At 47.2% G+C, this 25,957-nt stretch overlaps 1 protein-coding gene across 1 annotated transcript in view; it reads left to right on the forward strand.

Annotated features, from left to right (window-relative positions):
- Positions 1-25,957, forward strand: part of C2CD2 (C2 calcium dependent domain containing 2) — a 65,681-nt gene that overhangs the window by 15,877 nt on the left and 23,847 nt on the right. Inside the window, exons 3-8 of the mRNA XM_086315786.1 lie at positions 10,524-10,643; positions 15,053-15,157; positions 16,778-16,900; positions 19,712-19,832; positions 21,649-21,757; positions 25,306-25,370. Coding sequence (XP_086171912.1) covers positions 10,524-10,643; positions 15,053-15,157; positions 16,778-16,900; positions 19,712-19,832; positions 21,649-21,757; positions 25,306-25,370 — 643 coding nt within the window. The remainder of the gene's footprint in view (positions 1-10,523; positions 10,644-15,052; positions 15,158-16,777; positions 16,901-19,711; positions 19,833-21,648; positions 21,758-25,305; positions 25,371-25,957) is intronic.

Here is a 25,957-nt window from a genome sequence, read left to right on the forward strand (position 1 = left end):
TGTTGCTGCCCTCAGGCTTTCTCTAGCTGGGGCAAGTGGGAGGCTACACTTTGTTGCGGTGTGTGGGCTTCTCACTGTGGTGGGCTTCTCCTGTTGCAGATCACGGGCTCTAGGTGCACGGGCTTCGCTAGTTGCGGCCCATGGGCTCAGTAGTTGTGGTGGATGGGCTTAGTTGCTCCCCAGCACGGGGGATCTTCCCAAACCAGGGATCAAACAGGTGTTCCTTGTATTGCAAGGTGGATTCTTAACCATGGGACCACCAGGGAAGCCCAGCATCAAGTTTTTTAAGTCTGCCCTCTTCCTCCTTGCTCTCAGCCCTCCTTCCTTTGCTCCCTGCAGATGGGACCACGGGCAGCTGTCCACACTGTTCTAGGAAGCTTTTCACCTAGTAAACTACTGGAAAGTGAACACGATTTTGTTTTCTTTTACAAGTTTCTTCATAGTTCTTGACTCCTATGTTTTCTTGGCCAGAGAGGACCTGGGCGCCTGCCAGTACCTTTGTGCTGGCATCAGGGCCCTCCTCTTGGGCAGGAACTCAGCCCCCTGAGCAATGCAGGAAAGTGGGTTGAGGGTCGTGGTCCCAGGGAACCAGCTCAGGCGCCCTGTGGGGATCCACCTGGCCCCTGGGAAGTGGGGAGCAGGATACCCCCAGGTGCTTGGATCCTGTATGCAACCTCTTCCTCTCTTGGACATGCATCTTGGCTGATCACAGCCCATTTCAGGGTACCCGCTTGCAAAGCAGTCGAGCCTGACTAGTCAATTTCTCTTGTAACGTGTCCCCATGGGAGGTTCCCAAATATCCACAAGTTAAATGAAGGACAGACATCATCCCAGGAGCTGATGACAGTGCCTTCCTCCTTTCAGGGTCTGAGCCACCCCCAGGGTCTCCAAACTTAGACTGAATCCTGTACCAGCACCGTCACATGTTTTCTCGGTGCAGTGTAATTCCTGAGAAGGGAAAATCCACAGCAGAACCTCACGATACAAACAGAACGTGTCCAAGGAATACAGACAGGAGATTCTAGGACATCCACCACCACCGCCACCCCCCCGCCCTGTCCTTTCTCTGCTCCCCTCAGAGCATCAGGGTCCGTGTTTCTCATCCTCCTGTCTCAGCCCTGACAAGGGACGTGTGGATGGTATTTGAGGTAACGAAGAGGAGGAATCTGCCTGGACAAGGGGGCTGGTATATAGTCACGTCTTGGATCAAGACTTGAATGGGGCTTGGGTCAGATGAGAATGGGGTGCTGGTCTCCCTTTGTGGGTATCTTTTCAACTTGGGTTTGAACGAGTCTCCCTGCAGGACCCCCCCAGAACAGAACTGGGCCTCCCCCGCCCTCCAAGTGCTCTGTGCTCTGACTTTCTCCTGCAGCCCCTGAAGACCCCTGTGCGCCAAAGTAACCACCGTTACAAATATCTGTTCATCAGCAAGCCCCCTGCCCCGGTCCTGCACAGAGAGTGGGGTCTTGCATAGGTCAGAGCATCAGAGTCGTCTTGCAGGACCCATGGGAGCTACACATTCTGCACCCTGCAGCCAGGACCCACGGGAGCTACACATTCCACACCCTGCAGCCAGGGCTGAATGGGGACCTCTCAGTGGTTTACTTGTGACTCTTGACACCAAATGTGTGCATTTTTTCTTTCACCCAACAAGCAGTCCTCCAATCCTCTGAACACCAACTGGGTGTCCTACAATTCAATTCAATTCTGGCACTAAGTACAGTGCAGACCCCTCAGGTCAAGGGCCAACCCTAGGTCTGACCTTCCTGTACCCACCAACTGGCTATAAGGTTGAAGGTTCCCACAGCCCCTCCTTATGCTAGAACAGCTCACAGAACTTGGGAAAGCAGTTTCCTTACTATTGTTGTTTACTTGCTCAGTCGTGTCTGACTTGTTGTGACCTCATGGACCGTAGCCCACAGGCTCCCCTGTCCATGGGATTTCCCAGGCAAGAATACTGGAGTGTGTAGCCATCCAAGGGATCCTCCCTGCAAAAGGATCAAACCTGGGTCTCCTAGACTGCAGGAGGATTCTTTACCACTGAGCCACCTGGAAAGCCCTTCCTTACTATTGAAAGTGAAATTGAAGTCGTGTCCGACTCTTTGTGACCTCATGGACTGTAGCCTACCAGGCTTCTCAGTCCATGGGATTTTCTAGGGAAGAGTACTGGAGGGGGTTGCCATTTCCTTCTCCAGGGGATCTTCCTGACCCAGGGATTGAACCCGGGTCTCCCACGTTGTAGGCAGACGCTTTACCCTCTGAGCCATTACCAGTGTCTTATAAAGAACACAGCTCAGGGACAGCCAAATGGCAAAGGTGTCTGGAGCAGGGAAGGGAGAAGGGACGGGAACTTCCATGCCCTCTATATGTGCCACCCTTCCAGGACCAGATGCTCTCTGAACCCCATTGATAAAGGGTTTTATGGAGGTTCCATTACAGAGAACGTCTGATTAAACCACAGGCCATGGGTCTGTGATCCCATCTCTAGTCCCTATTCATTCCCCTGAGCTCCAGGTGGCAAAGCTTCTCCCCTCTCATCACGCCTTGATTGTGCTGACCTCCTCCCTGCCTCCTGTTGTTATCTAGGTCCCCAGCCACCAGTCATCTCCTTAGCATCCAAAAGACATTCTTATCACTCCGGAGATTCCAAGGGTTTTAGAAGCTGTGTGCCATGATCTGAGGACAGCACCAAATATTTATCCCAAGAGACAAGCCTACCAGCGGCTGGGGCATTTCTCTAAGGGAGTGCTCCTGGGACAGGGCACCTGCGTTCCTCTGGAAGGGCATCTTTTCAGGTGGCGACTGGAAGCACCCCTGTCTACAGCACTCATGGAGCAAGGCATCACCCTTCAACTTCTCTGCAGGGCTCTCTGTGTCGTCCCTTCCAGTCCCAACACGCCCCAAGCACATTTCTCTCTCCCAGACTGTAATTACACTCTTACACAAGAGCAACAAGTTTCAGCTGCATTCTCTTTGCTCATGTCCTGGAAGAGCTTTGCTCCAGAATGTTTGACCCAGAAGATGGAGACTTAATTTCTGTGTTGCAAGTGGCCCGAGAGCAGCTCTTCGTCCTCAGGTGGCAGCAGTGGCCCCTCCTGATGCACCTGTGGAGGCATGAGGTCTACACGGGCAGCATTTGAGCTCCCTGAACATGAACCAGGGTCAGACAGATTGTGCAGGACGGGCACCTGCTGCAAAGGCCACACGTTTCCTTAGCAAGCGTGGTGAGTGTCCCTGTAAACAGGATTCGTATGTTGAAGGCTCACCAGGGAAAGCGACAGTCATTGGTGCTGAGGGACTGCAGTGATGTTTACCTTGGTGGGTGGCCCTACCCCTGAAGTATGAATTAGCTTTGTTGTCTGTGTCATTTGTAAATAAATAGAGGCTTCTAATGGTGCATCGATCAGCTTCAGGTTAAAGTTTTAAATAAACAGAAATCCACGCAGACTGGAGTAAGATCTAGAAGTCAGAGAGATCCAGGCTGGCACCAAGCTTGTCGGGTATTTCCTTCTCCCTCTGAGCCACGGGCTGTGTCTGTAAAGGTGAACCCCTGCCTGGCCCCAGCCTGTGCAGTTCCTGCAGGGACCTGCTCCTGATGTCGTTGGGCTATACAGGCTCTGTCTGTTCTCCTTAGCACCCACAGCTCTCCTCCACCCAAGGAAGCATCGTGACCTTTGCATAGAGGGGGAAGCCAAGGTATAGAGAGGCTAGTGAGGGAACCAGGAACCACTGAATAAGCAGAGGCTTAATTGAACCCGAATCAGCCTCCAGAAACAGGCTCTGACTGTGATACACTGTAAATGGTGCTGTTACTATTATCTTTCCTTTTTTATTATTATCATTTTACGTTTATCATTTCACTTAAGCTCCCACCCTCCCCAGGAAAGAGGGAAGATGGGAAAAGGGGAACTGAAAGGCACTAACCAACCTTTGCTTCCATGAAACCATAGCAACAAACAGATTGAGGCATTTGCTTGGAATTTCCCCCAGAATCTTATTCCACTTGATATGTCGGGGAACCCCGCAACCCTCCCTGGGTATGAATTGTGTATTCTGAGCACATGGACTTTTTCGATCTAAAGGCTGTCTGTTATACATTTATACACTAAAATATACTCTGAGAGATTCCTGGGTCTCCTCTGCTCTCTCCAAACCTTGGTGAACCCCTTGCTTTGCAAGTGTGTTGTTGTTCAGTCACTGAGTCATGTCTGACTTTGCAACCCCATGGACTGCAGCACACCAGTCCTCCCTGTCCCTCACCATCTCCCAGAGTTTGCCCAAGTTCATGTCCATCCAACCATCTTATCCTCTGCCGTCCCCTTCTCCTTTGCCAGGGTAGTGGAACACAAAGTTGTAGTTGCAAATAGGAAATTTGGTTGACTTTTTTTTTCTGGATAAGTGAATATTTATTTATTTACTTATGGTTGTGCTGGGTCTTCATTGCTGTGCAGGGACTTTTATCTAGTTGTAGCGGGGACTACTCTCTAGTCGTGATGCAACAGCTTCTTCTCATAGCGGCTTCTCTTGTTGCAGAGCATGGGCTGTAGGCACACGGGCTTCCGTAGTTGCAGCTCCTGGGCTCTAAAGCGCAGGCTCAGTAGGTCGGTGCACGGGCTTAGTTGCCCTGTAGCATGTAGGATCTTCTCCACCCAGGAATGGGATTGGTGTCCCCTGCATTGACAGGCAGATTCTTTACCACTGAGCCACCATGGAACTAATTGACTTTTTTTTTTTTTTTGGTTTTGCATGACTTGAAATTCCAGGTACCCTATTAGCCTGGTATTTATGCTAAAGTTCTAACAACTTGTGAAACTGTTTTGAAGCCGGGTCTTTCTAAAGGCAGGTGAGAGATTCCTCCCTGGGGGCCCCACCCTTTGGGGCCGGAATAGGGGCAGAGCTTCTGGGAGGGCCACCTATTTGTTTGGAGGCAGGCAGATGGAATCTAGGCTGAATCAGCCCTCAGGTACTTTGCCTGGTGTAGACTGCTGAAAGGACCCTCAGGCAAGCTGGGGGTTTGCTTGTGAGTTGGAACACAAGGCAGTGGCTAATGGTGAAGATATGACTGAGTAGAACACTAACAGCCAGCCTGGAAAAGACCCAGCTCTCCCCTGCCCTCATTTTAAAGGCAGTGTCTTATATGTGTCTTTTAATGCATAGAGACCATGGAGGATAATGCATTCTCAGATTTTTAAGCCAAGGAAAGCCCACATTAAGCTGCAGTATGTAGTAACAGTACCTCCTGGTAGTGTTGTTGTTCGGTCACTCAGTCGTGTTTGACTCTTTGAGACCCCATGGACTGCAGCATGTCAGGCTTCCCTGTCCTTCACCATCTCCCGAAGTTTGCTGGGAGACTCATATCCATTGAGTCAATGATGCTGTCTAACCATCTCATCCTCTACTGCCCTCTTCTCCTTTTGCCTTCAGTATTTCCCAGCATCAAGGTCTTTTCCAATGAGTTGGCTCTTCACATCAGGCCAAAGTATTGGAGCTTCAGCTTTAGCATCAGTCCTTCAATGAGTCTTCAGGCTTGATTTCCTTTAGGATTGACTGGTTTGATCTCCTTGCAGTCCAAGGGACTCTCAAGAGTCTTCTCCAGTACCACAACTTAGCATCAGTTCTTCATCTTTCACCCTTCTTTATGGCCCCACAGATCAAACCCATGTTTCCTGCATCTCCTGCATTGGCAGGCAGATTCTTTACCACGGGTTCAGTCCCTGGGTTGGGAAGATCTCCTGGAGGACGGCATGGCAACCCACTCCAGTATTCTTGCCTGGAGAATCTCATGGACAGAGGAGCCTGGCGGGCTATAGTCCATAGGGTCGCAAAAGAGTCAGACACGACTTAGTGACTAAACAACAACAGAGAATCAGACGTGAGTAAAGTAACTTGGCACACATGCACCTGGAAGCCCGAGCCATATCAAACAGCTCGGTATAATTGGGATGCTCTGAGGACCCAATGTATAAACTTCAGAAGGGAGCCTTATGAACAGGTCTGTGTTTGGGGTAGGAAGACTCTAGGGTCAAGATCGGGGTCTCTACCTGTTTGTCTGTATTTAATAGACATCAACCCTGGTCACTCTGGCCCTGGTTGGAAGGGTCTGCTTGACCTTGCATTGGGTGATCCTGCCTTCTGCCATTCCAAGAGGGGACCCCTTGGTTACAGGGACGGCCCAGCCAATATTTGCCTGGGTTGAGATCATTTAATCCCCATTGTGTATAAAACACCATAATGCCCTGAAAGAAGATTACTTATATTTAAAATCTCTTTTCCATTTTGTTCTGGTCCATTTGACAAATGGGACTTTTACTCTCAGGGTGGAGGAGCAGAGGCTGGCCCTGGTCATTATCCCTCCCAACTGGACCCGTAGGAATGGTGGGGGCATTTTGTTTGCCCATCTTGAAACTGATCAGATAGTTGTTTTAATTAGGTTTTTCAGCTGAACACTGAAGAGAGGCCAAGAAACGATTGGTCCGTATAACAGGTGTTACTGAGAGCATTGGCGTATGGCCGGGAAGACCTTCCAGGGATCTCTGCAAAAGGTGTCCCGTTGTCAATGATTGCATCTAGTTTCCAGATGTGACATGAATGGTAATTGTGACCTTTGAGGTTTGCATTCTAGAAGTTTTAAACTCTTAAAATCTATGCTGGATTATTGGTTTAATTGCTTTTAGCCAGGTGCTTCAGCTATCCATGTATCAGAAACAAAGCAGTGGGGTAGCTTTTTAAAAATTTTTTTTCATTCTTTTTTAAAATTAATTAATGGATTTATTTTTGATTGCAGTGCAGCATGCAGGCTTTCTCTGCTTGTGGTTTGCAGTTTCTCTTAGCAGTGGCTCCTCTTGTTGCAGAGCATGGGCTCAGCAGCTGTGGTGCACGCGAGCTTAGTTGCCCTGAGGCATCTGGAATCTTCCCTGACCAGGGGTGGAACCCGTGTCCCCTGCATTGACAGGCAGATTCTTTTCTTTTCTTATAGTTACTTTTAACTTTGTATTGGTGTATCAGATCAGATCAGATCAGATCAGTCGCTCAGTCGTGTCCGACTCTTTGCGACCCCATGAATCGCAGCACGCCAGGCCTCCCTGTCCATCACCAACTCCCAGAGTTCACTCAGACTCACGTCTATCGAGTCAGTGATGCCATCCAGCCATCTCATCCTCTGTCGTCCCCTTCTCCTCTTGCCCCCAATCCCTCCCAGCATCAGAGTCTTTTCCAATGAGTCAACTCTTCGCATGAGGTGGCCAAAGTACTGGAGTTTCAGCTTTAGCATCATTCCTTCCAAAGAAATCCCAGGGCTGATCTCCTTCAGAATGGACTGGTTGGATCTCCTTGCAGTCCAAGAGACTCTCAAGAGTCTTCTCCAACACCACAGTTCAAAAGAATCAATTCTTCGGCACTCAGCCTTCTTCACAGTCCAACTCTCACATCCATACATGACCACAGGAAAAACCATAGCCTTGACTAGATGAACCTTTGTTGGCAAAGTAATGTCTCTGCTTTTGAATATGCTATCTAGGTTGGTCATAACTTTCCTTCCAAGGAGTAAGCGTCTTCTAATTTCATGGCTGCAGTCACCATCTGCAGTGATTTTGGAGCCCAGAAAAATAAAGTCTGACACTGTTTCCACTGTTTCCCCATCTATTTCCCATGAAGTGATGGGACCGGATGCCATGATCTTCGTTTTCTGAATGTTGAGCTTTAAGCCAACTTTTTCACTCTCCACTTTCACTTTCATCAAGAGGCTTTTGAGTTCCTCTTCACTTTCTGCCATAATGGTGGTGTCATCTGCATATCTGAGGTTATTGATATTTCTCCCGGCAATCTTGATTCCAGCTTGTGTTTCTTCCAGTCCAGCGTTTCTCATGATGTACTCTGCATATAAGTTAAATAAACAGGGTGACAATATACAGCCTTGACGAACTCCTTTTCCTATTTGGAACCAGTCTGTTGTTCTATGTCCAGTTCTAACTGTTGCTTCCTGACCTGCATACAGGTTTCTCAAGAGGCAGGTCAGGTGTTCTGGTATTCCCATTTCTTTCAGAATTTTCCACAGTTTATTGTGATGCACACAGTCAAAGGCTTTGGTATAGTCATTAAAGCAGAAATAGATGTTTTTCTGGAGCTGTCTTGCTTTTTCCATGATCCAGCAGATGTTGGCAATTTGATCTCTGGTTTCTCTGCCTTTTCTAAAACCAGCTTGAACATCAGGAAGTTCATGGTTCGCGTATTGCTGAAGCCTGGCTTGGAGAATTTTGAGCATTACTTTACTAGCATGTGAGATGAGTGCAATTGTGCAGTAGTTTGAGCATTCTTTGGCATTGCCTTTCTTCGGGATTGGAATGAAAATTGACCTTTTCCAGTCCTGTGGCCACTGCTGAGTTTTCCATCAATTAACAATATTGTTATAGTTTCACGTGAACAGTGAAGGAACTCTGCCATATGTGTGTATGTATATATATATATATCTCCATTCTCCCCCAAACTCACCCCCATCTAGGCTGCCCCCGGGGATTCTTAACCACTGGATCAGCAGAGGGGTCCAGCTTTTTGTAGAACTGAATACAAACAGAAACCAAACTCTTCCTTGAGTTAGGGCGCTAATGAATCTGTCAAGGTTCTCAGTGACGTTCTAATTAGCTTCATATAGAAAGTTCCATAGAAATAACAGAAGTCAACCAATCACTGTTTTTTTTTTTTTTTTTTTTTTACTTTAAAGAGTAAAATGACCTCCGCTCTTGAGACAAAGGACAGAATTTTCTATCATGTCACTTGTGTGTGTGTACCTCATCCGGCACCAAAATACATTCCTCCTACAAGGACTGTTTACAGAGCATTTATTTTTAAAGTGAATGGGCGACATTTCTTATACAAACATTTTTTTGTTCCAGCCTTTGATGAACTCTGGAGATGCAGTAACGTGATAAAGACGTAACTAATCCTCATAAGTCAGTCCTCAGAGAGGGCCTTTACAACAGTGGATGAAACGAGGGTTCTGCACTTTTCTGCCAGTATTTAGAAAAGGCAGGGTTTTCTTTTTCTAACCCTGTGCTGCCAAAAGCTTTTATAGTGGACCCTGGAAATGGACCCCTTGCTGGGGGCTCCCTGTGTAGTACAGGTCAGGTCATTTTTGGATGGGCAGGTGGGCTCTGAGTGGAGCTATGCCTGTGAGGGGGCCAGTAAGCCAGGGATCAGGAGAGGGGAGGGAGACATGTTTTCAGCCTGAACTTTGTGAAATAGCAGTTGCCCCGACAAAGTAATTATTTTGTTAATCTTTCTACTTGGTATTTTAGGTTCTAAATCCACCAGAGAATTAAAGAATTTTTCCTTCCTTCCCAAGTGACACCATCCGATGTGGGGGTCAGCTGTTCCCTTGGGAGTGTAGGGGTCCATCTTGCCTTCCTCTCAGCCTCTGATGCCTTGGCCTTGGCCAGACACGCTGGCCCCCTGCCAGGCACCCCTCGTCCTCCCCAGCACCCCTCTACCAGGCACACCTGGTACCTGGCCTCATAGTCAGCCTGTGCTGGGCTCGCTTGGCATCCTGCCAGGAGGGTGGCCAGTCCCTCCTTCTGGAAGGTCTGCTCCTGTAAGGGATTCGCTGGCAGAGACTGAATGCTTCCCTTTGCAGTAACAGCATTCACAGTCCTCTCTCTAAAGTGCTTTGTGATTTATGTCAGGAATATGGTCTGGTTTGTTCCTGATGTAATTGCTTTGTCTCATAGGTTTTTAAATGAGCTCATTTTAACAACTCTATTTTTGTTAAGACTGTATCATTTTGTAACCGTTCAATATTTCACAGTTCTTTGAATTATCCCCACATCTTTTTAAACCCCAATAGGTTACAATATATTTAAATAGAAACAATTTCTTATGTTCTGGGTACTTTTTAAAAATTTTTACCTGTAAACATCCATAACTAATTTTCTTTTTAAGGCTCATTTTTTTAGTGAGAGATGATGGCTAATGGCTTTCACTCCATATGAATAAATTGCCCAGGAAATTTAAAAATCAGCTGCATGAAGAAATAGAAAAAAGAAATATTTAAAGGAAAAAAAAATTGTGTGGAAAGATTCTGACTAGATTTGGGCAAGTCCTGGAAAAGACTCTGATGCTGGGAGGTATTGGGGGCAGAAGGAGAAGGGGACGACAGAGGATGAGATGGCTGGCATCACTGACTCGATGGATGTGAGTCTGGGTGAACTCTGGGAGTTGGTGATGGACAGGGAGGCCTGGCGTGCTGCAATTCATGGGGTCCCAAAGAGTCGGACACGACTGAGCGACTGAACGACTGAACTGAACTGAGAATACATCAGGGATAAAAGATTGGAAATATTGTTTCTAGTTTTTAAGCTCTGGTGTAATAGAAAAGATATGCATCTAGATATGCACCCACATTTGAAACTGAGTTCTCATTCTTGCTCATCTGTGGAGTCCAGGCTATTTTGTTCCGTGAGATGCAGATGGGTAAGGCGGACGCTGTCCTCTCTCCGGTGTAACACTCGCGTGTTCTCTGGTCCCCCCTGCAGGTGGTATTCTGCCATGCGGTGGGCGAGACCATCCAGTTCCTGGTCAGCGCGGGGCCACCCTCACCTGAGGACGCAGGGCGCTCGCTGTATGGCGTGCGGCTCTCTCCGCTCCATCTACAGGTAAGATTGGGAGACTGAGTCTGTCCTAGGAAAACAGTTTTCGTAAATCTGTAGGGTGCGTGGGGCGCTGTCACAGACGCGCATGCTCCTGTTTTCATTAACTACTGTTCATTGGTTTCAGACTGTTACCTTCATATTATATTGTCTTTGTGGGAAATACAAAAGTGTGCATGTAATGGGTTTATGTATAAATACACACAGGCTTCTCTGATAGCTCAGTTGGTAAAGAATCTGCCTGCAATGCAGGAGACCCTGGTTCGATTCCTGGGTCGGGAAGATCCACTGGAGAAGGGATAGGCTACCCACTCCAGTGTTCTTGGGCTTCCCTTGTGGCTCACCTGGTAGAGAATCCACCTGCAATGTGGGAGACCTGGGTTTGATCCCTGGGTGGGGAAGTTCCCCTGGAGAACAGAAAGGCTATCCACTCCAAATAAATAAATAAATACACACTGTATATACACACACAGGTGTATGTACACACATATATACACATGGACACACACACAGGTGTATGCACACACACATATATACACACCTAGAGAAGGAAATGGCAATCCACTTCACTATTTTCGCCTGGAGAATCGCCATGGACAGAGGAGCCTGGCGGACTACAGTCCATGGGGTTGCAAGACTCGGACATGACTTAGTGACTAAACCACCAAAGCCACCATATGTACACACATAAGTAATGCTCAAAATTCTCCAAGCCAGGCTTCAGCAATATGTAAACCGTGAACTTCCTGATGCTCAAGCTGGTTTTAGAAAAGGCAGAAAAACCAGAGATCAAATTGCCAACCTCTGCTGGATCATGGAAAAAGCAGGAGAGTTCCAGAAAAACATCTATTTCTGCTTTAATGACTATACCAAAGCCTTTGACTGTGTGCATCACAATAAACTGTGGAAAATTCTGAAAGAGATGAGAATACCAGACCACCTGATCTGCCTCTTGAGAAATCTGTATGCAGGTCAGGAAGCAACAATTCGAACTGGACATGGAACAACAGACTGGTTCCAAATAGGAAAAGGAGTTCATCAAGGCTGTATATTGTCACCCTGTTTATTTAACTTATATGCAGAGTACATCATGAGAAACGCTGGACTGGAAGAAACACAAGCTGGAATCAAGATTGCCGGGAGAAATATCAATAACCTCAGATATGCAGATGACACCACCCTTATGGCAGAAAGTGAAGAGGAACTCAAAAGCCTCTTGATGAAAGTGAAAATGGAGAGTGAAAAAGTTGGCTTAAAGCTCAACATTCAGAAAACGAAGATCATGGCATCCGGTCCCATCACTTCATGGGAAATAGATGGGGAAACAGTGGAAACAGTGTCAGACTTTATTTTTCTGGGCTCCAAAATCACTGCAGATGGTGACTGCAGCCATGAAATTAGAAGACGCTTACTCCTTGGAAGGAAAGTTATGACCAACCTGGATAGCATATTCAAAAGCAGAGACATTACTTTGCCAACAAAGGTCCATCTAGTCAAGGCTATGGTTTTTCCTGTGGTCATGTATGGATGTGAGAGTTGGACTGTGAAGAAGGCTGAGCGCCGAAGAATTGATGCTTTTGAACTGTGGTGTTGGAGAAGACTCTTGAGAGTCTCTTGGACTGTAAGGAGATCCAACCAGTCCATTCTGAAGGAGATCAGCCCTGGGATTTCTTTGGAAGGAATGATGCTAAAGCTGAAACTCCAGTACTTTGGCCACCTCATGCGAAGAGTTGACTCATTGGAAAAGACTCTGATGCTGGGAGGGATTGGGGGTAGGAGGAGAAGGGGATGACAGAGGATGAGATGGCTGGATGGCATCACCGACTCTATGGATGTGAGTCTGAGTGAACTCTGGGAGTTGGTGATGGACAGGGAGGCCTGGCGTGCTGCGATTCATGGGGTCGCAAAGAGTCGGACACGACTGAGCGACTGATCTGATCTGATCTGATGTATACACATATATAATGAGTTCAGAGTTTCCATCTATCAAATATGGGACATATGGTATTTTTCAAAGCACATGTCCAAGATGTTGTTGACTGTTGGATTGAGGATGATGGCATCTGAGATGAGGAAGGTGGTTCTGTTAATAATTTAGAATCAGATGCTGCACCTCAAAAGTCCCCTCCATCTTGGAAACACAGCTCAAGGTCTGGACTTAGCATTCTTCCTTTCAGTGTTTGAAAAAATCAACTTAAAAGGCTCATTATTTTTATGTTAGAAAATGAGTATCACCATTATTTTTGAATAGTCAACATTATTATAATAATTGTAATAGACACATAGTATATAACTTTTATAACTGATATATTTTTATACATTGAACAATTATAAGTAGAGATAATAATTATAATAGACTTAGTGAAGCTTCTGGTTGACTAACCCATCAGATAACTGTGAATGTCACACATGGAGCAGAAGTTCACTTATGTTCTTATTTAGCTGACATGTAGAAATTGTGAATTTCTGGGTCTGTTTTAGGGGTCACTGCCAATTCAACTTGTGCTTGGCTGCTAATTTGGAGGGTGATCCCAAATCTTTCAAGATTCTCAACCATAAGAAGAGATTGTATTCCATTTGGTTTCCTTAAAAGACATGGGTTTAAACAACCAGGACAAGCAAAAATTTCTGGCTACCTAAATGGCTTTTTTTATGAAACCCATCCTCTATACCCCTATCCATTTTCAAGAGTCAGGGAAGTTAAGTTGACCTCATGGACTTGTCAGATGTTAAAGCCCTCCTGCTTCCCCTAGTTTTTTGGACAATGTGGTTAGAAGATAATTTTAAAGTCTGGGATGTGTTCAGGATGGGGTGAGTTCAGCAAGGACCACAAACATTCACCAAGGAAACATGTTTCCTGAGATGCTGTTGATGTGCCATTTTATACAGCTCAGACACAGGTAATTCAATTGTGTCTTTGATCTCTTAACACAGTTTAAAGGCAGCCTGTGGGTTACCTCTCAAAGCAGAAGCAGCTGCTAGAGGTTGGTGAATTATTAATGTTCTTGGCAGGAGGCATTCCCTCCTCTGTTCTTCAGATAAAAACTGCATAGAGACCAGCAGCTACGCCCTCTCCCCAACGTGGTGGAACAACTCAGGGACTGTGGCAATGAAATTAAAGTGCGATTTTGCTAGAGTCGCCCAGAATTACAGGGCAACAGGAGCATCCTTTGTTTTACGTGGTTGCTAGCATGAGGGGGCGTACCCAGTATTGAGAAAACAATTCTACAGCCATGCTTTCCTTCCCTTTCCCTGGGTGGTGGCAGGAAGCATGGAGATTGGAAGGGTCAAAACTTTGGCTGTAGAAGGAGCCTCCTGCTGAAGAAGGAGGGATGGTAGCTTAGCTTGCTGTGGCTGCTGAAGCAAATCACCACATCTTAGCTGAAAATGGCACACATTTATCAATCACCATTCTGGAGGTGTGATGTCCAACACGGGCTAAAATCCTGGTGCTGGTGGCTGCCTTCCTTTCTGGGAGCTCTGGAGGGAATCTGTTTCCTTGCTCACCCATTGTTGGCAGAATTCAGCTCCTTATTGGAGTTGTTGGACTGAGGGTCCAATCTCTGGCTGGCTGTCAGCTGAGGGCAGGTCCCAGCTTCTAGAGGCAACCGTACCCCCGGGCTTCTGGCATCCTCCTCTGTCTTCAAGTCACCTCTCCCTGCATGCTCTTCTGTCTTCCTCTTCCATCTTTCAGGGCTCCTATACCTCTGTGGGCTCACTGGAATCATGTAGGATTGTTTCCGCACCTCAGTGTCCTTACCCTAATCACACGTGCAGAGTCCCTTTTGCCATTTGAGGAAATCTATTCACAGGTTCCAAGGAGCGTGCTTGTCTTTGCCGGGGCGGGGGGGGGGGGGTGGGTTGGGGTGGGGTGCGTCGTTCTGCCATGACTTACAAGCAGGGCTGAATGGGGCCCTGGGAGAGATTGGAGTCCGTGTGGAGGCTGTGCAGTGGCCCAGGCAAGAGAGGCTAAGAGTGCTGATGCGCCCCTGCATACAATCAGGGTGGGGTGAGGGGAGGGGGCCGTGTGAGTGTGTGGGAGTGGACGAGGCATCCCAGCTCCCTTCTCTGTGCCTCCGGCTCCAGTATGTCTTGGTGATGCTCTCAGAAGAGAGCTGCACAGCAGAGGTTGCAGGTTTTCATGAGATCTGGTGTTCAGCCCCGACCCTGATGTTCCTCTCTGAGTGGTTGGTTGAGGCAGAGGAAGGTGCTGATGGGGATGGGGTAGGCTACACGACAGGGGAGGGGCAGTCAGGGACTGGGGACCCTCCTTGTGATTTTGAAAGCACACAGGATGCCAAGGCAGGGGATAAACCACTGTCTAAGAAAAGAAATGAACACACAGACATACATTGAGGCTCCGGTGGAGAAAGCAGCCCTCCAATAGTCTTTTTTTCATTTTTTTTTTTAAACAGCTGGAGCTCCACATGAAGGAGAAGAGGGAAGACATTCAGATCAAGTGGTCCTTCATCAGCGCCCCAGAGATGGCCATCACAGTCCAGCCCAAAGTCCCAGGGGAGGTCAGTTTGTGAGGTTCTGTGATTTCCCCCATCATGAATATGTGAACGTGGGCACGTTGTGACTACCAGCTCTGGGGGATGGAGCCTCTGATCAGTGGGGTCCCTGGTGTGTGATCCTGGGGGATGGCAGGCAGGGCAGAGGCAGGGCAGCATGGTGGGTGGGGGGGTAGCTTCCGTGGATTTAATGCCAGGCTCTCACCTGGGCTGCACCTGTAATCACCTAGCAGTTTTTAAAAATTCCCAAAGACTGCCCCACCTCCCCAGGCAGGTTTGATTGCACCGGAAAGCTTTTAAAGCCCTCCTGTGCAGTGGAGGCTGAGAGCCACTGCGGTGGTAGCATCTAGGTTTTCCTCGACCTTCTGTGACACCCACCCCTCAGTTGCCCTCCTTCCCTGTGAAGGCACGTCACTCACCTCCGTCTCGGGCTGGGTCCAAGACCTGGCTCCCAAGGCCACCACCTCCCTTCTCTCCCAGCTCTTTCAAAGCTGCGTCTCCAATCTGAAGGTCATCTCCCTGCTCCCATGGCCTTGGGTGTGTGAGGAAGTGACTTTGGAAGCGGGACTGGGAGTGGGGCAGGCTGCTAAGTCATGTGGGTGCCGTCACTTTTAATTGCTGGAAAGATCATGCAAAATCACATACACCGAAGGCTGAGGTCGTCACGTTACTCCTTTGCAGTGGCTTTTATGATATTTTCTTGAAATTTCACTCTATTTCAGACTCTTATTCTGTTACAAAACTATCAGCACAGCTGAAATATGTGTATTTAAAAATTCTTCCAGGGACTTCCCCAGCGGTCCAGTGGTTAAGACTCCGAACTTCCAATGCAGGGAGCATGGGTTTGGTCTCTGGTAGTTCCATTTTAAGTTTGTGTGAACATTCTAGAACATATAGACACATTTCTTTTGGGTATTAATTATTGTAATCTTATAGAGCTTGGCATCTGGTGGTGCACATCATCCTGCTTTCTGTTCTTCTGCAAACTTCTCTTCATTCTTGGGCTTTTCAACTTTTTGGATTTTTTAAATTATTTTTTTAATACAAAAGTTAATTTCTCAGAAGCAGAGAGATCAGGGCTTGTACAGTGGTTCCTCTGTATCATCTGGGATCCAAGACCCTAATCTTTTTTGTTCCAATATTGTGAACACGTGATTTCCATCCTTTTTTTTTTTTTCTGGCCACATGTAGTGTGTGGGATCCTAGTTCCCCAACCGGGGATGAAACCTATATCCTCTGCAGTGGAAGCACAGAGTCATAACTGCTGGACTTCCAGGGAAGTCCCTTGAATACTTTTTAATTAAAAAAAAAAAAATCAGATGTCAGTCAAGAAAGAAAAAAACACACATCTATGTATTTGAGGAAAGAGACTGAAAGAACATACACAGAAATGCTGACATATTTGTATGTTGCGTCTGTATTATTCTTAACCACTTTAAAGAATAAGGAGCATGAGTGACTTCTGAGGTCAGTAAAGATGAGAACGAGTGAGTCTTTTCTGGCCTGAACCTTCTGTTTCGTGTCGAGGGCATCAGGAAAGCCGTGTGTTGGCCTGCCCTGTGCCCTGTGCCCTCTGCCCTCTGCCCGGTTCGGAGATGATCTGGTGACAACCTCCTCTTTCGACAGGACCCGGTAGCTGGGACAGAGGCAGTCTCTGAGAGCCTCAAGGACATTCTGAAGCACCTGGTTAGCTCTGCCTCCCCATCGGTGGTGCTGAGCACCACGCCTGCGGACCTGAGAGAAGTTCAGGTAAACGGGCTCTCAGCGTGCGGGTGCTTTGCAGCCCTGTGACGGACTGTGGTCATCCTCTCTTGGACAGTCAGTGGCACCTCCTATCCCTCTGCCCCGCCCCAGGTAGAGCAAGATTGCACGACTGCTGGTGGGTGATGACTGCAGTCTGGGGCGAAGCTTTGAGTTCAGGGCACGGGGGTCCAAGGCCCCGTGGGAGGGAAGGAGGAGGTGTCTGGACCACTCAGCATAGTCCACGTCTAAGTAGCCCAGAAACCATCATTTTCAGGGACCAGTACGTGACTTTTCACTGTCCACCCAGAGCCCATTGTCTGAGACCTTATCCTTCCAGGATCGAGGTACCTGGGAACTTGCCCTGAGAGACAGAGCAGCACACTGTAGCCACAGACTTTTCGACCAGGCCAGGGACAGCCTGATGGCCAGGCCCTGCCTCCAACAGCACCACCTCTCGGAGGTCTGCCCCCCTTGGGTAGTGCAGACACACGAGGCTGTCTGCTGTCTGTGGTTCCCTCCCCATGCTGCCTGCCCTCCCTCCCCGGTCTGGGACCCTCACCACTGCCTGATTAGGTGCTAATAACTCTTTGGCTAAATTTACATTCACGACATTTATCCAGGCCAGCCCCTGGGCTTGGCCTCTCACATCTTTATTGGCAGCACATCTAAAAACCTTTGCTTGGGATGAATTAATTCTTCCATTTATGAGCAGATCTTCTTACGATGGTTATGCAAAATAGGCACATACAGTCCCTAAAGTGATTTTTCATTCGTGTTTCCAGTATTTTTATGTGGCATGGTAGAATAGCCACCATTATTATATGGTGTGACGAAGTTATTCGGTCCTAGTCATGTCCGACTCTTTTCGACTCTGTGGACAGCAGCACACCAGGCCTCCCTGTCCCTCACCATCTCCTGGAGTTTGCCCAGTTCATCTCCATTGAATCAGTGATCCAAACATCCTCTGTCATTCCCTTCTCCTCCTGCCTTCAATCTTTCCCAGCATTAGGGTCTTTTCCAGTGAGTCAGCTCTTCACATCAGGTGGCCAAAGTATTGGAGCTTCAGCTTCAGCAGCAGGAGGGAATGCTGAAGGAGGAGGGAATGGCAAGCCACTGCAGTATTCTTGCTGTGAGAACCCCATGAACTGTATTAAAAAAAAAAAAAAAAAAAAAGGCAGTGTGATAGTATAACCTTAATTTGACTTTGATGCAGGCTCTTGGACTCTGGTTCCTCTTAGGGCATCACCAGCTGTGAGTGTGTAGAGTCTGGAGACAAAATCTCTCTGATTCCCTGGACACGTACCAGTGGGTCACCGTGTTGTGTAATTCCCTCTGGGCACTGAGGGTTATCAGAATATAAGAAGTAGGCTTCACCCTCCTGACGAAGCAGACGGAGCCGCTGAGTAAGCAGACAGGCAGAGTGAGGGTTTTGTGGGTGTTTGTGCAGGGTTCCCAGTTCATCAAAGCTGCCTGTTTGGAATATGACTATACAATGCTTCCCTGGTGGCTCAGAGGGTAAAGAATTGGCCTGCAATGCGGGAGACCCAGGTTTGATCCCTGGATCAGGAAGATCCTCTGGAGAAGGGAAAGACAACCCCCTCTAGTATTCTTGCCTGCTTCTGTAATGCATTCTATAATGCTTTTAAATACATTTGCAGAGTTTATGTATCAAAATAGCATACATACTATATTAGGGTTCTGTAGAGAAACAGAACTAAGGGATGTGTGTGTGCATATATTTACATACGTGAGAGTCTCTGTAATTGTGTGAGCCAATCATATACATATAATTGCATAATGTGTATGCATGCTTATTTGCTTAGTCATGGGCTACACGCCTGGGCAACCCATGGTCCAGTCAGGTTGACACATAAAATTAGCCATCACACACACAGAATTGAGAAAACATTGCATCTCCACCCCAGACATGTGGGTTACTCTGTCCCCAGAACTCAGGGCCCTGGATCTTAAGGATTCTGTGATGACTTCTTGGCCACCCCGCCCCTTCAGCTCACAGTCGGCAATAGTGTTTTCTAGGTAGTGACCTAAAGGAGACTACAGTCCTTGAGATGTTAGTAAGTTTCCCCCCGGAAAGCACTGTGAGGTCAAGTCAGCTTTAAGGATCCTTCCTGGAAGACCTCACTGTGCAGAGGCCCATGATGTCTCTGAGAAGCCTCTCAGGACTCCCAAACATTTGTGTCTAGAGCCCCTCTTAAAGAACACTCAGAGCTGTAAGTGGGAGGCGGAAGTTAGCTTGGAAAGGCTGGTCTGAAGGTGGGGTCCCCCAGGCTCTGGGAGGCTCTCCATTGAAAATACCTCGATGCTGATTTGAGGATGAGGTGACAAAGCTGCCCCAGGGGCACCTGCCTCTGCTTTGTCCCCAGCGTGACACCCTGACGACACTTAGCTCCTCCCCACGTGGATGGCGGGTCTGCCCCGAGGTGGGAAGCAGCCTTTCGTGTCCTGGTTGGTGTCCCGCTCGCTGCTGGTGGGCAGTGGGCGCCTGCAGCCCACGGAGCATGTCCCATTCTGTGTTTAGCTCCTGGCTGGCTCGGGCTTGACCCCATTTTCACCCACAGTGGGCCTCTGGGGCGCCGTCTCTGGGTGAACACTTTGCTCCTCCACTTGCTTTCTATGGGAAGCGGCTGTGAGTGGCTGGTACCTTCCACCCTCCTGAGAAGGGAACATTGTTCCAGAGCTGGCGTGAGGGCCAGGCTCCCTCTACAGGTCTTCTTGAAGATCCCTTCCCTGGAACAGGTGCCCGATGGCCACTGCCTCTTCCCCAGGAGTCACTGCTCTCCATTTTCCTTTCTGTAGCATCTGCAGCGCACTTCATCCACTCAGGAATCCTGCCCTCCCAAACCTCCAAGGGCTCATGAGCTCAAACTGTTGGTGAAGAACATCCGAGTCTCGCTCCTGAGCCATCCTGGTGCTTCAGGTGGGTGATGGGGCTGCAGAAAGCACCCTGGTGAGGGCAGGGTGCCGGCTGGCTGTGGATGTGACTGTCTGCAGTATGAGCAGAGGGGCCGGGATGCCTCATGGGTTGTCTGTGGTCTTTGCTTCCTTCTGTGGCTCCCGGCAATTGGGTGTACAGTGTGATCTCTGCCTTTCAGCAGAGAGCAGCTCCTGAACACTGTGGTAATGATGCAAGATGGTGAAAACACAGTCCTGATTTTGCACACATGAGGCTAAAGGAAGAAGGAGGATACTTTTTTTGCTTTGTCCTTTTCTCTAGCCTGGAAGCCACCTTTCTATTTTTATCTTTTCCTAGTGACGCTATAAATACATGTTAAGCATCCCTGATCAGCGCACTCCTTTCTTCCTGGGAGAGGAGGCGCCACACGGGATTATGGGTGTCACGAAGGTGTCAGGCCCCTGGGGGCCCCTGTGTTGCCAGGAGAGGCTGCCATGAAGGAGGACAGAAACACTGCAGAGCGGGTGACTCTGAATCACTGCCGAGACTCCAGATGCCAAGGAGCCTGGGACTGGACACATCTTTCCACTGTGATGTGGTTTTTGCCAAGAATAGCAATGAGTCCTTTTTTATTGTCTGAGAACATCAGGGGTTACTTGTATTTATTTGTGAGGAGATTCATCCAGTTCCAGAAGTATGGGCAGAGCACATTTGAAAGCCAAGGCTCTGTGAAGCTGGGAATTCAAAGGTCGCCTCTGGAGGCCACACCACTTAGCAGGTGGGAGGGGCTGCCCGGGACCCATTTGGCCAGGACTGGGGGCCCCGTTTCTCACCTCCGCCAGTAGGTCCCCAGCTGGGTGTGAGTCTCCTCTTGGAGGTGATTGTGGTAATTAGTAAGGTGATGTGCATGGAACACAGCACCACCTGGTAAAGGGTCAGCGCGGTCCGGCCCTTCACCATGGATTGTTTATATGCACGGATGACTCGGTTTGATTTTGGCTGTGCTGGGCTGTTGCTGTGCAGGCTTTTCTCTGGTTGCAGGCACCGGGGGCTGCCCTCCAGCCGTGGTGTGCACTGGCTTCTCTTGTTGTGGTGCGCGGGCTCTGGGGTGTCCAGGCTCAGCAGCGACAACCTGCGGGCTGTAGAGCAGGGCTCACTAGTTCTTGGCGCGTGAGCTTTGTGGCTCTGTGGCACGTGGACTCTTCCCAGACCAGGGATCAAACCTGCGTCCCCTGCGTTGACAAGCAGATTCTTTACCAGTGAGCCACCAAGGAAGCTCTACCACTGATGACTGATCACACGATATAGTCACAGCTTTATGCCATAGGGCAAGCACAGCCTTGAAGCAGACACAAGTCTTCACTAGTGAAATGTCCTGTTACCTGCATCAAAACCTCAAAAATTTTTGGCTAAGCTGAGTCAACTGTAAAAACATACATTTTTGTAAAAGGGAAGCAGGTTCTATGTGAGGTACCCCCAAATTTAGCAGTTACCCCAGATGCCCTGACTTTTCCAAGCAGTTAGTCTTTTCCAAAGTGGGGCCCACATCTCTGCTGTAGTGTCACCCCAGGGAGGGCACCGCCCTGGGGCGCAGTGCCTGCAGTCAGAGCTGAGGGGGGAGGAGTGTGACTTGGAGGCAGTCTAGAGCTGTGGACATCCAGCAAGTACAGAATCTGTCACCCCAGAGTATGTGCTTTGAGAGGTTGTAGATGGACACTCAGAAGTAGGAGAGCCAAGACCACAAACATTGAATTCAGCCTTTCTCTTATATGCAAAACGTCTTGATCCAACTAGAAGAGAGAAATAAAGGCTAATACAGTGGCCTTCTGTCTGATTACAGGCAATGTTAACCCAGTGTGTATAGTTCGGCTGAATGATCCTGTACAGAAGTTCTCCAGCACCCTCTCAAGAAACACTACTGCCCTCACTTGGGAAGAAGAATTCACCTTGTGAGTACAGCTGGCTGTCATGGACTTGGGTTTCCATGGCCTCACCTACTCGATGCTGCCAAATTCTGAAACCATCCTGTAGCACAAAAGGAAGGAAGGAAGGAAAGGAAAAGAGCAAGGGTGGCTTTAAGTCGGACACGGATTTCCTTTTGAAGGCAGCGCTTAGTATCGGTCACACCTCACCTACTCCCCTGCCCCGCTCTGACAAGAGAGACGTGTTGGGCCTTCCACTTGCTTTAGAAACACACACCACCCAGAGCAGAATGGAAGGAAACTTCTGGTTGATACTGATCGCTTACAGTGAACAATGTTGGATTCGTGATCTCCAAAGAAGAAGGTTTAGCTTTGGGACCAGAGACCAGGCTTGATCACTCAAGAGCTTTTGTGTAGCAGAGTTTTATTAAAATAAGAAAAGGGACAACATAAATCTTAAATTAACAAGATTAGAACTAACAACTGAGAGGTCTTACCAGACCCACTCTTACAACATACATCTTAAGATAACAAGATTAGTCAGAATGTTCTTGTTAAGAAGAAGAAACATGTCCTCGAGCAAGATACATTGATGATATATAATCATTAGTACAGAACTTAAGGAAAAACATATCCTTGAGCAAGATGAGTTTTGTTGCCTCATCATTGGCTTAAAGAAAATAACCTCTTACTTGACTAAGACAAAGCAATGTAGGAAAAAAAAATGTCCTTTTCTCCTCCTTGAGGGCTCCAGACCACTTCCTCCTTGAGGACCCCAGACTCCTTATCAACCCACCCAAGAATTAACTCTTTCAATACCAAAATCTGACAAAGAGAATGGAAAAAGGGAAACGTGTAGACCACTTATAAATTATGATGTAGGAACTAATATATTATCAAATAGAATCCAGTAGCACATTAAGAATAATATACCAAGGACTTTCCTGGTGGTGCAGTGGGTGGAAGTCCTCCTGCAAATACAGGGACATGGGTTCATCCCTGGTCTGGGAAGGTTCCACATGCCATGGAGCAGCTAAGCCTGTGAGCCACAACTACGGAGCCTCGTACTGCAACTACTGAATTAAAAAAAAAAAAGAAGAATCCACTGAGGCTGAGTTCATACCAAAAGTGCAAGTATGGTTTAATGTGAGATCTATTAATGAAATCCATTGCGTCAGGAGATCAAAGGAGAACACAAAGTAATTATCTCTATATAGGCCCAAAAGACAGTCAGTGACATTTAATACCCATTTCTAATTTTTAACACTTAATTAGAACAAGATTTATATTCACTTCTTTTTCAAAAGATTAAAAAAAAATCACATTAGTGATGAGTATTAGAAGCAGTCCCACTAAGTCAAGAGAAGTAGCCCCATTGTTTTGTTCTAGAAGTACTGGTTAATGCAATTAGATAAGAAAAAGAAATAGTATGCAAGGAGAAGGAAATGGCACCCCACTCCAGTGTTCTTGCCTGGAGAATCCCAGGGACGGGGGGAGCCTGGTGGGCTGCCATCTATAGGGTCGCACAGAGTTGGACACGACTGAAGCGACTTAGCAGTAGCAGCAGCAGAGAGGAAGAGGCAAAACCAATCATTACTTGGAGATGATATTATTGGATATTTAGTCTACTCAGGGTTTCCCTGGTGGCTCAGGCAGTAAAGAATCTGCCTGCAATGCAGGAGGCCAGGGTTTGATCCCTGGGTCAGGAAGATCCCCTGGAGAAGGAAATGGCAACCCACTTCAGTATTCTTGCCTGGAGAATGCCATGGACAGAGGAGCCTGGCGGGCTACAGTCCATGAGGTTGCAAAGAATTGGACACAACTAAGCAACCAGCACACACAGACTTCTCAAGAAAATCAATTGAAACTATTAGAAATAATGGATAAAGGATAGAAACAATAATACAAAAATCAATATAAGTTATATGTTGGTAAAGCAGCTGACTACAAAAATATAGAAAGCGCTTTCTGGTGTTGAATAGTAAATAATTAGAAAGGTAATGGAAGAAGGTGGCCCATGTATAATATAAAGGCTTTTTATAAATTATTAATACAAAGATGAGATTCTCATAGAAAATTGGGCAAAACATCTCAACTAGAAATAAAAAGGTAAGAATTATAGACAGCTAGAAACATCTGAAAAGATACTTAGTCTCAGAAATAGCTTAAGTAATGCAAACTTAAGCAAAGATTATTTTTCCCCTTACAAGTGGGTAGAGAAAAACTGAAAGTTGCCAGTGCATATATAGATATATTGGAATAATTATTCTGAAAGTCATCAATATATATAAAAAACCAAAATCTTTTATATGCATATACCTTTTGATTGGCAATTGCTCTTTTTCTAAGGAAATAATCACACATGTGTGCAAAGATATACATATGAGGATGTTGATCCCAGCTTGTTTATAATTATGAAATATTGGTGGCAAAACATTATTAAGGCTTGGTTATTAAGGAGTTGGCTGAATAAAATCTCAGAGGCCCAGAGAGTGGAGTGCTAGATGCCTATGAAAAACGATGGTGCTCTATAGCTATTAACATGGGAAGATGTGCATGAAATCTTAAGTGAAAACAACAGATTATAAAGGAGTGGGGAGGTATATTATGTTCTATATTTGTTTTCAAGTAGTTATACAGCTCTGCCTTTTAATACAGGAACTACTAACCACATGTAGCTCTTTAAATTTCAATTAATTAAAATCAACAAAATGAAACCCAGTTCCTCAGTTTACACTGGCCACATTTAAAGTTCTCAATAGCTGGGATTCCCTGGTGGTCCAGTGGTTAAGAATTTGCCTTGCAATGCAAGGGAACACAGGTTCGATCCCTGGTCCAGGAAAATTCTACCTCCCATAGAGCTGCTTAGCCGTGAGCCACAACCACTGAGCCTGTGTGCCTGAGCCCGCGTGCCTAGAACCCATGCTCTGCAACGAGAGAAGCCACTGCCATGGGAAGCCTGCTCACCACAACAAAGAGTAGCCTCCACTCTTTGCAACTAGAGAAAGTCCATGCGCAACAATGAAGACCCAGTACAGCCAAAAAGAAAATAAATTTCTCAATAGCCAAATGTAGCTGGTGGCCACCAAACTGGATGGCAGTTCTATAGAACCTTTCCATCATCATTCATTAAGTTCCATTGGATAATCCTAGGAATGTGCATGTGGGCTCAGTCGCTAAGTCATGTCTGATTCTGCAACCCCATGGACTGTAGCCCACCAGGCTCCTCTGTGCATGGGATTTTCCAGGCAAGACTACTGGAGTGGGTTGCCATTTCCTACTCCAGGGAATATGCCCTATCCAGGGGCTGAACCTGCATCTCTTGCATTGGCAAGTGAATTCTTTACCACTGAGTCACCTGGGAATCCTAATCCTAGAAGACTAGTCACCAAATATTAACTATTTCCGGATAGTGAAGTTGCTGATAATCTTTGTATTTTCTTGGCTTATATGTCTCTGTAGTTTCTTAAATATTGATGGTGATTTGCATTCCTTTCTGTCAAATCAGAAAACAAAATACTATTTCAAGAAAATATTAAAGCATTTTTAAGGACTCACAGCCCTTCTTTCCACAGTGAGTTGAATGCCAAGTCGAGGGAGTTGCACCTGCAGATTTCAGATGACGGGCAGTCCTCAGAAGGTGGGTGTTCAGCAGACAGAAGGAGGCCTGCTCTCTGGGAGGGTCATACAGCAGCCCTGGCCAGGGCCTTGGAGCAGGGAGGGTGGGAGATTCAGCAGAAGAATTGGTCCTGCCCACTAAGCCACTCCAGGTTTTCCCAATGGAATGTTTAGTCAAAAGTCCATTCCAATTATTGTTGTTGTTGTTAAGTCACTAAGTCCTGTCCCACTCTTTGCGACCCCATGGACCACAGCACACCAGGCTCCTCTGTCCTCCACTATCCCCTGGAGTTTGCTCAAACTCATGTCCCTCGAGTCGATGATGACATCCCACCATCTCATCCTCTGTCGCCCCTTTATCCTCCTGATCAATCTTTCCCAGCATCAGGGTCTTTTCCAGTGAGTCAACTCTTTCCATCAGGTGGCCTGATGGAAATCCTAAAGAGTTCCTTTAGGGTTGATTGGTTTGATCTCCTTGCAGTCCAAGGGACTCTTAAGAGTCTTCTCCAGCACCACAGTTCGAAAGCATGAACTTTTCGGTGCTTAGCCTTCCTTATGATCCGACTCTCACATCCATACATGACTACTGGAAAAACCATAGCTTTAACT

This window comes from Bos grunniens, chromosome 1, assembly GCF_055505025.1.
Source record: "Bos grunniens cultivar Pamir isolate PY7600 chromosome 1, Bosgru_T2T1.0, whole genome shotgun sequence".
Lineage (NCBI taxonomy): Eukaryota > Metazoa > Chordata > Mammalia > Artiodactyla > Bovidae > Bos > Bos grunniens.